Source organism: Lotus japonicus, chromosome 5 (genome assembly GCF_012489685.1).
Source record: "Lotus japonicus ecotype B-129 chromosome 5, LjGifu_v1.2".
Classification (NCBI taxonomy): Eukaryota; Viridiplantae; Streptophyta; class Magnoliopsida; order Fabales; family Fabaceae; genus Lotus; species Lotus japonicus.
In genome coordinates this window covers 41,979,430-41,992,736 of record NC_080045.1, presented here as the reverse complement: position 1 = coordinate 41,992,736, position 13,307 = coordinate 41,979,430, and the positions used below count along the sequence as shown (strand labels likewise).

The 13,307-nt window shown below is 37.7% G+C and overlaps 1 protein-coding gene across 1 annotated transcript; it reads right to left on the bottom strand.

Moving 5' to 3' along the window:
• Nucleotides 1-1,043: 1,043 nt before the first annotated feature.
• On the bottom strand, nucleotides 1,044-1,439 carry LOC130718004 (small polypeptide DEVIL 14). The gene has a single exon (XM_057568435.1). The coding sequence runs from the start codon at nucleotides 1,339-1,341 to the stop codon at nucleotides 1,192-1,194; it is 150 nt and encodes a 49-aa protein (XP_057424418.1). The 5' UTR covers nucleotides 1,342-1,439; the 3' UTR covers nucleotides 1,044-1,191.
• Nucleotides 1,440-13,307: the final 11,868 nt, after the last annotated feature.

Genomic DNA, 13,307 nt, shown 5'->3' with positions numbered 1-13,307 from the left:
TGTTTTAGCTTCAATTGCAGCAGATTATCCAAACCAATGTTGGTGGGATAATTTTCCTTTCCAAATTCAAGCTGCGCTTCTCGCAGATGTATTCTCTATTATTATCTAATGAAAGTTGTATTTTCCATAAAAAAAAAAATGTAATGGTTCAAGTGTGCTTTAGACATATACATAGATTCTATGTTGGGTAATATAACAAGACCTTGTCGCATGGCATGGGTATTATGAGGGACACCCAGGAATTATTGATTAGATATGTCCGTTTAAATAATTGTGCTTGTGAGATGAAATACAAAGAAATGACAAAATTAAAAGGAAAGGTTATTGAAAGAGAAGTAGGGGCATATATGTCATATTTTGTGTGGGTGTTAGGTTCATATATATCACCAAAGAACAGGTTTTCTTTGAAAAAACATTCTTAATTTTTGGAATGTATATGACTAAAAAACCATTATGGCTAGTTCTTAATCTCTTCACCGTTTTGGTACTTTGTAATGAACTCTCACAGCCTCTTTCTTAGTTCCTACTGAAAACCATGGTAACAAATAGCACTTGACATCCAGTTAACCGAACACAATAAGCAAACAAGTATCTAAAAACTGAAGGTGAAATGCACATTAATCTATTATATTGACTTCTAGTGTCATAATAACTAACAAGAAATGGGTGAAAGAAACATCACTGACTTGAACCCAATTCTGTGGTTGCTCATAATAATGGATGATTGATTTATTAATTGTGTTTGTGTGTGAGTGAGTGATACCAACAAAAAACTGAAACACAAGACAGAGTTGTTGAAGGGTCAAATTGAATTATCTTCTATACATTAATTCTAGTATGTAATTTACAACAATCTATAGCTTCTCTCTATAAATGATTCTGAATTTCCCAACAATTTGCTTTTTTACCTACCCCTAATACAATACAAGTCTAATTAATTGATCACTTCTCTCTTGGGATGGTTAATCCACGACCCCAAAATGGAAACCCCAAATTCTGAATGACCATATAGCTCTACTAGGTTATCCATTTCAGCAACTCAAGGCGGTTCCAACTTGTGATGGTTTCAAATTTGGAGTCCCCGCATCAGCATCGCGACAACAATTGCAGTCATATCAACCTGCATTTGTCCGAGTTCAGCAACAGAGTGGCAAGCCGGCGTCTGCAACCGCAACCGCAATTTAAAACATTTTAGTCATGCGCGCACAAGAGTAAGACAGCGCATCTCCAGATTATGTAAAGCCGCGTCCTCTGCTGCCGAACTTGTTTGGAACACCGCCCGGCTGCCCCCCATGACCGAAACTTTGAACTCCTAACTGAGAATACACTAGCAGCTGCCATTAATTCACTCTCTCTGCTTCAAACTTTGTTGCGTGAAGAAGTGATAATTGAATTCAAAAGCTATGTGTGTCTGTGGTCTGAATACTCAGGGGATGGACCAAAACCATATATATATATATATAGTGGAAGAAGATAAGGGGGAAGAGAATTTGTGGTGGATGACATGTTATGGCCCATGGATGCAGAAATGGGACATGTCTCACCATCCACCTAAGATGTCAAAGTTGGACCAATGGGGCTGTCCCCTTTGCCAAACCCAGTTGAGAAGGACTTGTCATCCACCACAACTAAATGAGGGTCATCCTTGTCCCCCTATGCTTAATGCCTATCTCTCTTGTGGGATAGGAGGATGACTCTGCATCTAGTGTGCCACTATGTGTTTTATCATCTATTTTGTTTTATTCTCTTTAACTTATTAAATCAACTCATCAAATGGCACCGGCCATTAATTTACCATAACACATCAAGTATTAGTGACAATAGGCTGAGGTTTGTATAAAAAGTAACTTTTTGAGAGTCTGGTGTAATATGTTAACCTATTTAAAAATCTGTTATACAATAAGAAAATTGAGTAAACCAGCAAATCTATATGTGAATAAGCCAACAAGCTTGTAGGCTATTGAACTAAAATGCATTAAGCAAATCTATTTATAAATTATTGGCCCGACTAAATTACTAAGGACTCGTTTGACACATCATATTAGGCATGATAATATAAGTTAATATACAATACATTATGAACTTATCTATAGTTTGGTTCTAACATTATATTGTATAAGCTTATACATCAATACACTCTTATACATTAAAATGATGTATTATTTAATCCACTTTATAGATGATGTATAAGGCATACTAAAAGTGTGATGTATAAGTTACATGAAAATACTTATACCGCTACCGGCACAACTACCACGCTCCACCTCTGCTACCACCACCGCCTCTACCGCTGCCACTAATAACGCCTCCACTGCAACCCTCGACCACTGCCGATGTCGCCATTACTACGACCACTGTCACCATCGTCGCCACCCCACAACCACCACTTCCCTCCACCTCTACCATCACCATCACCTTCCAACACCACTACCACCGTCGCCGCCCCCCGAATTGCCACTGTCATTGTCGCCACCACCATTCTTCAACACTGCCACCACCACAATACTCTCCACCAACATCATCCACCACCACCTCCACCATCACAAACACATTCCACCGATGTTGCTATCATCATCGTACTACCACTACCTATTGCCATGACCCACCACCGTCACCACTACCGACATAACTACCTTCATCCACCGATGCAAAATCACTCGGCATCACCATTACCACATCTACGGCCGGAACCACCACAATCACTCCCCTCCATCACCACCACCACCACCATGACCTTTGCCACCATCATTGTCGGCGCCGCCACCACCCATCGTCACCAACTTTACCCACTAACATCATCATCATTTTTATATTATCTATCATTATTCAATATTTCACGATACATATGATTATATTAATTTAAACAATATGATAAGTTATACAGTGTATGACCAAACATCATATAGTATTAAACTTTTATCAGACATTATCCTATCATATTTAATACAATTAGGTCTTATACTATCAAGTCTTAAACTATACATCATACCAAATAGGTTGTCGGGATCTTAGCATATTGACAAGTACCCGCTAACATAGGAACCCGCAAATAAATATGTCCAGTTACATGAGGCCTCACCTCATTATTAAGTCCCTAAATTCTCTCTTCCCTACACATGTAATTACCTCAATTATATAAGGGGTTCCTCTATATGCAATAATGATATATTCACACCTCATTTTTTTATACACTTTATTTCCACCTATTTTTATTTCTATCTCTCATTTTATCATCTATCACATCTAATATTTTCTCTCTCTTACTTTTTCTTTTCTTCTTATCTCTCTTCTCCTCCACCTCTTTCCACATAATAAGGAATGCCTATTTTACTCAAAAAATTCTAGATCATTGCTGTTTTAGGTTTTTTTTTCATAAAAAAGATTAAAATTTAAAATATATTTTATTGAGGTTTTTTTCCCTTGACAGGAGAAGAGGCACCCTCATTTTTCACTACCTGGGTATCAGCAGGTCTTGGCTCACAGCATAGTTTTTACTATAGCAAAACCCTCGTGAAAATATATGAAGTTAAGACAGTAAAAATAATACTATTTTATCTACATATCATATCCACCTCCACCTTTATGCAATATAAAGAAAAAGAATAATGTTACATACACACCTCTCTTTGAGGTGTAAGAGGTGGAATGAGGAGAGAGATATGAAGAAAGAAAAAAGTAAGAGAGAGAAAGTATGAGATGTGATAGATGATAAGAGGAGAGAGATAGAAATAAAAAGAGGTGGAAATGAAGTGTTTTAAAAATGAGGTGTGTATATATCATTACTGAAAGAAAAAAGAGATAAAAAAGTGATAGGACAGTTTTTTTTTATAAGCAAGTGATAGGATAGGTGATGTGACATAAAATATAGAGAAAAATGAGAAGAAAAAAAAGTGAAAATAAAAAAAGAGAAAAATTAGAGTGTAAATAAATCATTAATCGAAAAAAAAGTTCAACACTATTAATTCATATGAATTAAAAATAAACAGTCAATAAGAGGTGATAAAGTAAAATAATAATAATATTGTTAGTTAACAATGAAAAAGTGAAAATACATTGATTATTAAGGTGAGTGAAAATGATGACATATTGTTAATGAAAGTTATATAAAAGGTTTGACCACATCTCAACCTATTATAGACCGAATAAAATATTAAACCTGACGGTGGATAAAGTAGGTTTAGATGTCATTTCTTTTTTGGTGGTTTAGATGTCATTAACATTTTACACTAAATAATAAGATTATCATACAGCTAAGAAAATATTCAAAGGGATATCTCATATGGAAAAAACCTTACCATGAGAACTAGTCACATTTACTACACCATATTTTTCTTTCCGCAACACTTGAAAATGTTGTTATGGACACATGTTTCCTACCCTTTTGTTAATTCTCATACTTTATGGTACAAATTGTAAGAAAGTATAATTGTATGGAAAAGACAATTATTATGTAATAATTAACTAGTCTCTATTATTAGATATGAAACACTTATTTAACATTGTGAAAAATGTGTTACTTAAAACGAACTCTTTATAACAACAACTACGAGCTGATTTCTGATGCGTTTTCTAGACACCACTTTTAACCTATTGCTTAAACCAGTCTTGCTTAAACCATCTAATTTAAAGTTATATACTATGTTAGTCCCTCTAAATTAAGGGTAGTGTTTGGCATGCTTGAGAGTACTGATTTTCAATCCAATAAACTCTTAACGAATGATGTAAGATCTCTCAGTTTGCAATGACTATCACTAATGTACTCATCCTCTGTAATTTCTTCTCTGTTTTTGTTTTTCCCACAACACCAAAAATAAAACACTTTGTGCTTGACTTTAATGTGATCATCCTGCATTCTGCAAAGGCTCCTCTATGGCGTGATCAAACATTGAAGAAATCATCATCAAATTGATGAGGTTGTTGTTGATGTATCATCGATCCTCAAATTGATGTTGAGTGCACTTAATACAGAACATGTTTTTCAAAACGAGGCCATAACATAATCATTTGTCCTGAATAGAACAGCAACTGCCCATTTGTGCCGTCCATTAGAGTCCATGATCACGTGCACTGTGTTGCCTCAAACTAGAACCAAGTCCTTGTCCTTGTCGGCCTGACATGCCGGTCTCTTACCATTACCGGCAGTCCGGCAGGCGGCAGCTAGAAAACATGTCAAATTCCTTTATATCCAGTTACTGTTGGAAAACCTCCCAGAATAAGACTCCTTACACTTATTTAAAAAACATGTAATGAGACAAATTAATGAATTGGTTTTAAAAAAAGTTATTCAATCTTTCATATTTACTATTATCTCTTTCATAATTCTATTAATTGTATTCTCTTTAATTTTGTCTCACTCTCTTAATAAATGTAATGGGTAAATATAGAAAAATATAATTTTTTTCTTGAAATTAGTAGGGGTTCTTATATTAAGGGACACCAAAAATTTTATAAGGAGTCTTATAATTAAGAACGGAGAAAGTGTTAGATTTAATCTCACTCACATTAAAATGAAAAGCCCAACATTGCAATAAATTAATTATCCTAAAAATTTAAACTGTAATTAGGTAAATGACACATAAATGATTATATTTCTAACCAGCTTTGTTTTGCTCTGTTATCCTCAAAGTAGAAAGGGTAGGCATCATTGGGCCACAGCCACTTCTATGAGACTGAGTTATTGTTATTGAGTTAGGAAAACAATTGTTAGATATACAAATTTTGGTGACATAATTAGACATGTACATTGTGTTTTTTAATAGAAGAAAATGTCCAGTGATGTATTGAATAATTGTTTTAATAATTGAATGAAGGAATGTATTGTTAAATATTTAAGTGAAATGAATGATTCTTGAATAAAGAGATATGACTTTTTATATGAAAGAATGATATGACTCTTGGAAGAAAGTATATATAGTGTGTGATGAGAGCACTATAGTGATGTTGAAGGGCTTGAACATTGTTCTTATCTCTCTCCATAAAAGATTGTCTCTATATTTTCCATCACTAGAGAAAGAACACAAAAAGAAATGGAAAGAGATAGAAGAGTTTTACCATTGTTGAAGAACATATAAGGCTTTTGTTGAGTATGGCTCATGGTGATCAAATCCACTTGAGACCAGTGATGGTCACTAGAATGTACATGAGACCAGTGATGGTCGCTAGAATGTACTTGAGACCAGTGATGGTCGCTAGAATGTACATGAGGCAAGAGATGGTGGCCAAAATTCACATGACCGGTATGATTGGGGGTTATCTAGGAATATTGTTGTAATCTAGATCATTAGTATCTCTATATAAATAGGTTTGTAACACTGTAAACATGATGAGAGATTAGACCTGAAACCCTAATCAATAAAAAGGAACTACAGTTGCTCTAGTTGCAGAAGAAGGAAATTTGGCCAAACTATGTGAACAAATCTCTTACGCTTTTCATTGCTTGCGACTGTCTGTTTCTCCCTCTGGTATACATGTTGTTGTTCTAACAATTGGTATCAGATGACTCTTAATCTCGGAGGTGCGAAGTTCGAAGTGATACGGTTTTATGGAACCGAAAATTTCGGACGATCGCAGAGGAGGGTTAAAAATCTATTGGCTTGTAAGACCCAAGTTTTTAAGTTTTGGATAAGGGAATAAAATACAAGAGTTTATTGGATGAAATAAATTTATGAAAGAGAAGGTTCAGGAAAAGTCCAAGGATTATATCAAAACCGATAAAAGTTATAGCACGACTAACGTTCGCCTAATCTTAGGTCGAAGACCCTAGTGAATAGTTAATTTATACTTTAGGACACGATGGAAACTAATTCCAAAAAAACCTCAGAGAAATATTAGAATTTCTCTTATTCGTCTATAAACAAGTATTTCGACGCGAAACCCTGGAACGTACGAACGTCAAATTCCAATTCTCGGAAGTTTGCCGAAACGGAATCCCTGATAGTTCGAGAAACCTAAGATCGACGGACGATGAAGACTTTTTCTATTCGGAGCTTCAATTGAAGATTCCACTCGCGTACGCCTAGTTCTCTCGTTATTTCTAATCTTTCTTCAGAAGGAAGTTTTCTCATCCGACATCCACTGCAAAAAGTAACTTATCGGGTAAAATAGTTTTACACCGACTTTGCGTTAGTCACCTAAAATACAAGGAAACCTCTGTTGAGTTTTGGAATTCTGTCGCCAAAACCTATCTTAGAACTCACGGAGAATGAAGCCGGAAAAATAGGAATCATTCTTATATTTTTATTTTAACTCTATAAGTTAAATCCTCCGGTATCTAAACTAATCTGTACCGGTTTACAAAATATCTTCTCAAAATATCTCCCTAAAATATCTATTCGTTCTTATCCAGTCTTTGATAAATATCTATTCATTCTTATCCAATCTTTGATAAATATATATTCGTTCTTATCCAATCTTTGATAAATATCTATTCGTTCTTATCCAATCTTTGATAAATATCTATTCGTTCTTATCCAATTTCTGATAAATATCTATTCAACCTTATCCGATCCTTGATAAATATCTACTCATCCTTATCTAATCTCTACAAAATATCTTTACAAAATATCTTTACCAAAATATCTTCTCAAAAATATCTATCCATCCTTATCCATCCACCAATGCATCCTTATCCAAACTTTGCAAAATATCTCCATTTCCTTCACTATATATAGGTTATAAGCTAGAAAATGAAAATTTTGCAAAGCTCACCCATTTCTTTCCCCAAAACCGCGGCCAAGAGAGGAGAAGAGGAGGAAGTTGATCTTCGCGAATTCTTGCCCGTTTGCTTCACCGATTGTTGCTAATCGAAGACCTTGAGGTAGGTAAACTATATCTCTCTTCTGATCGTCGTTTCTGTCGACTTCTCCTAAGTCTTTATGTGTCCAAAGTTTTGAGGTTTTTGGAAAATTGTCCAAATAGCTTGATTTCTTTGTCTAAACATCTTCCCTACGTGCTCAGGAGCACTTCTGTCGGATTAGTTTTTTCGTAATGTCGCCGGAATTCCGCCGGAATCAATTCTACCTCAAATACCCATTTTTAAGCAAAGTCGCAACCTTTTAGCTTAGAACTCTCGACTTGGCTTAGTGCTAGTAGGATTAGTTGTCATAAATGTCGTTGTTGACATCTCCATCCAATTTGTTTTTCAAAAAATCCAGTTTTGAAATTCGGAGTTTAAAATAATGACCAAACTACCCCTATGTCAGTTTTCGATCCGAAAATTTTTCCGAGATTAGATCCGCCTTAGTTACGACTTATGATAACCTAGGAACCAAGTTTGATCGAAGAAAAATCGACCCTCCCAATTAGGAAAAGTGGCCGAGAGCTATACCAAGGGGGGGAGGAAATCCGACTTTTTCGAAAACTTGTCCTAACGCGTTAGATTGTCGTACCACGGAGTTGTAGTGTTTCCGTGTGACCCTAGGACTTATTGTTTGCTGAGTTTCTGACTCATTGTGATTGATTTATGTGAAATTGCTTTTGTAAGATCAAGATTTGGTCATGTGGTACAACTCTATGTTTTGATGATAACAAGTATTTATTTGTGGATGAACAACTATGATACTCTAATGTTTGTCTTGAGTGTTTTGACAAACAGGTTCTGATTCTGACACCAGAAGATATATTCGTCAGAAGTTCTGAAGATCAGAAGATCTGAGGATCAGAGGATCTGAAGATCAGAGGATCTGAGGATCAGAGGATCAGAGGATCAGAAGATCAGAGGATCAGAGGATCTGAAGATCAGAGGATCTGAAGATCAGAGGATCAGAGGATCAGAAGATCAGAGGATCAGAAGATCTGAGGATCAGAAGATCTGAAGACCAGAAGCTCTGAGGGACCAGAGGCTCTGAAGGTTCAGAAGCTCTGAAGGTCCAGAAGCAGAAGTTACGAAGGTCAGAGGATCCAAGCATCCCTCTGACTCTGATCACCAAGCTTCACAAGTTCCAACACGAAGCATAACTCTGATCAGAAGTCAATGGTTAAAGGCAAAGGTCTCTATCGAGAAGTACAAGAGCAGTGTACTATTCTGAAAAGCCTACCTACCAAGGTTCAGCCACAGCAGGTTCTGGAAGTTCCAGAAATGCCCTCCAACGGTCATATTCTCTCAACAGAAATATCCTTTGCACCTTGGACTATAAAAGGCTGAAGAAAAGAAGAAAGAAAGAGAGAAAATAAAGAGCTGCAATACAAGAAAAGATTCAAGCTTCTACTTTCTTCATCTGTTCTTATTTAGTTTACACTCAGCTTATTTAGAAGCAAACCTTTGTAAACACCAACCTCAAACAGTTGTTTGATTTTCCTTAAGGGACCGGGTAGGTCAGTATCCTTAAGAAGACTAAGAGAGTGAATCTTAGTGGTGATTCCTTTAGGAGATCAAGGTTGATCGGATCCTAGAGAAGACTAAGAGAGTGAATCTTAGTGATAGCTAAGTCAGTGTATTGTTAGTCACTTGTAGGTTTCAAGTGCAGTTGTAACAATTATCTGATTAGTGGATTGCCTTCATTCTAAGAAGGAAGAAATCACCTTAACGGGTGGACTGGATTAGCTTGAGGGATTTATCAAGTGAACCAGGATAAAATACTTGTGTGCTTTTCTCTTCTCTCTATCTTTATCCGCTGCACCATCTATCTCAGAGAAACCGAAAAGATTTACTTTAAATCTTAAGGGGAAAGTTTTTATATTCAAAACTCTATTCAACCCCCCCTTCTAGTCGTTTTTCACACCTTCAGCTTTAAGGTTCGTTTGAGGAATTCGGGGGACTTGAGGAGGAAGATCGTGAAGGAAAGTCCAAGGAGCGAGCTGGAAAATCAACAGGTGAGGGCTACTCTCTGAATTACTAGATAATGCTTTAGGTGTCGACGAATTCGACTTGATTTATGTGTTATGCACTTAATTGCTAATTGCCTGAAATGATTTCTGAGGCTTCGGCCGATCTTGTTGAGTACTTGATGCCATGATATTGTGTGCTAAATGATTCACATGTTATGTGCTAAATGGTTAATCTAGGATGTGTTGGAATATGTTGTTTATGTTTATTGATTGAGCTGATTTATTTATGTTACTCCACTTATATCTGTTATGCTTCAGAGTGAGGATAACGGGCATGTCATGCCGATTTTATTATGAGATTTTAGGAAAGTTTGATGGGACGGACCGAGGTTCGTACCCTATTATTGTTTTATGGATCAAGACCTTCTCTAAGGAAAATGAGTTTGAAAATGATATTGGAAAAACCCCATTTGAATTCATGTAAGAACTTGGGTTGTTCTGTCTAAGGCAAGAAGGGCTTTTAATGAGGCATTGTGCCCGGCCAGCTTACCTGGGAACTTCTCGGGCCATTACTTGGGTGATGATGGACCTTTTGCTTTGAGACCATCTCCAGGGAATCATTGGAATTATGGGATCTTTGAAACTAATAAGATTAGAGACGAAACTTAAACAATTTCATAATGAATCTCCATAATGTATTAAACAACCTCAAAACCCTTAATATAATGATAAAAGACTCAGACAATAGTTTAGGGCTTGAACATAAGTGTTTTGAAAATGAGAAGTGTCGGCAAATCCAAGATTAGGAGAAACTCATAAGTTTCCAAGTACATTCGTACTCTTTCGCTCGATGAGCAGTTTATTGTTTGGCTATCTAAAGTTTAGCCGGAGACTATAAGTTTCCAAGTACTTCGGTACCTTTTCGCTCGATGAGCAGTTTATTGATTGGCTATCTAAAGTTTAGTCGGGAACCATGAGTTCCCAAGTACATTCTTCTTCTTTTGATTAATTCATTTTGTCGCAGAATCGACATTTGCCTTAGGGTAGGCTTTTTAGAGACATTAAGTTAGTTAGAACACGTGGCGACGTGTCGAGTGAGGTCGGAGACGTTGTTTGGCTAATCACTTGCATTCATGCACTCATTTTGAGGTTAATACACGGCGTGATACCGGACCTCGGTGGATTCCAAAATGGTCATAAGACCCGGATTTCCATATTTAGGACACTACGGTGGTCCTTAGTAGCAGACGGAATGGCAGACCTACGGGTTCACTGCTGATCTGACTACTTTTGTGTGGTGTAAGAGGCGCCCGAGCGGAATGGTCCCACTTTGGCCGGTGTTAGGGCTGACTCGATGGTGTCCATCCTTCTTCCGGAATGCATTTTGTTACCCAGCATTGCATTTCATACAACATACATGCTGACTTAGTTGCTGAGTGTGATTGGTACCTGTTTATCCTGCTTGAGGCATGCTAATTGTTATTATGATCTTTATATTCATTGTGATATATGCAACCCTAGGATGTTATCCCTAAACGTATAAGCCTGAGAGGCTAAATAATTATTACCCTATATATCTGGTTTTATTATTTATATAATTCTTTGGAGTTGACCCTCGCGTCTTCTGTGTGTGTTTGGGCGGACTACGCCATTGTCAGTTGAGTATGGCGGACTGGTACGAGACGGTCGTCCCTTCGGGGGGGGACCAGGTTTGAGATGTTGGACCAAGACACCCCAAGCTCATGGGTGGTCGACCCCGCCGGCCACCGAGCTATCTATTCAGGGCGAATAATGGAGGATCGCATTGACCGGATGCCAAGCCTGACGCACGGAGTCTGGAGGCACTACACTATCAGCTTCAACTTGCCACCGGGTGTACACTGCGGACCTGGACTGGGAGTGCCACCACCACCGTCGCCTTCGGACGACGAGTACCCCTCGGAGGAGGTGCCTGTGGGAGGGACTTCTTCAGGCACTAGTTCACCCACTGTCGCGGCTGCTATAGACTTGGGATCGGGTGCAGAACCCGCTCGACCAGCTGTGGAGACCGATGCAGTCATCGACATAGTCGTCTTGGATTTAGATTCAGACGACGATCTTGGGGATGCATAGTTGGGATTAGTGTAGGAGTAGCGTCTTGGCTCTGATGTTCAGTCTTTCGTTTTGGGCAGGGTAGGTCCCCGACCTTTAGCTTTTCTTGTGGTTCTCTTTACGGAAATCACAGAGAGTTGGTTGGACTAGGGGGTCTTGTTTTAGGCCATCTGGGCTGACTTATTCTCATTTTGAGGGTTTGTGTTGCGGACACTTAATCCTTTCTTTTGAAATGTACCTTTTGCCTTCGGGCGTTGCTCTCTTTTGTTGTCCGTCACTAGAGGTTTACTCGTGACGTGGTTTACTACTTACAGCGGGGGCTGTAATTATTATTGTATATTAGTTCTGTTATCTTCTGTTGTCAGGTTCTATTTCTTTCAGATTTAATTTTGTATTATCGAAAAAAAAAATATTCACGTTTTTCCGCTTAAACTTTCTTTTCGGTTACTAAAGTGACGCCACCGAAATCGGGGTGTTACATGGCTCAACAAGATTTACACAAGGTGTTGCGCGATGAGAAACCGGTGGACATCGCAACCATTGATTAGAATAAGATGGAGGAGAAGGCCGCAGGTTTGATAAGACTTTGCGGTTCTGATGACGTGATGAATCATATCCTTAACCTCACAACTTCAAAGGATGTCTGGGATAAATTGGAAAGTCAGTACATGCCCAAGACGCTCATGAACAAATTGTTTGTGAAGCAGCGTCTCTATAGCCTGAAGATGCAGGACAGAGGAGATTTGTAGGCTCATGTAAATGCTTTCAATAACATCCTCGTCGATTTGACACGACTTGGTGTGAAGGTTGACGATGAGGATAAAGTCATTATTTTGTTGTGCTCTTTACTGAGCTCTTATGATCAATTGGTGACAACTATCACCCACGGGAAGAAATCAGTCACGCTGGATTCTATTTCTTCTACACTTTTGCAACATGTCAAACGTCGCCCAAGTGTATAGGGAGGTGGAGGAAGTTCAAGCGAAAGTTTGTTTGTGAAGGGAGGTCAAGAGCGTGATAGAGGCAAGGATAAATCAACAGGTTTTAGAAAGAAGAATATATTCAAGTCCAAGGACAGAGAAACAACAAAATGTTATGGTTACAAGCAAATTGGCCATTGGAAGCGAGATTGTCCAAACAAGCCAGGCAACAACAGTAGTTCAACAAATGTAGTTCAGTCTTATGGTTCTTGCAGTGAGGAGGATTTGCTTTACATTTCATCTACAAAGTGCACTTATGCATGGATTCTTGATTTTGGATGTTCTTATCATATGGTGCCGCACCGAGATCTAGACCTATACTGCTGAGTGCTGACATACTCATAACTTGATGAAAGGGAAAAAGGAGCAAACACACAACAAATACATAGAACACAATCTTAAACCTCATTACAAATGAGAAGATTGGCTTTTTAATTATAAATAACTATACATTCAAAAATAAAGTATAGA

Coding starts and splice junctions, on each gene's coding strand:
- LOC130718004 (XM_057568435.1), bottom strand. CDS start 1,341: ATGGCAGCTGCTAGTGTATTCTCAGTTAGGAGTTCAAAGTTTCGGTCA.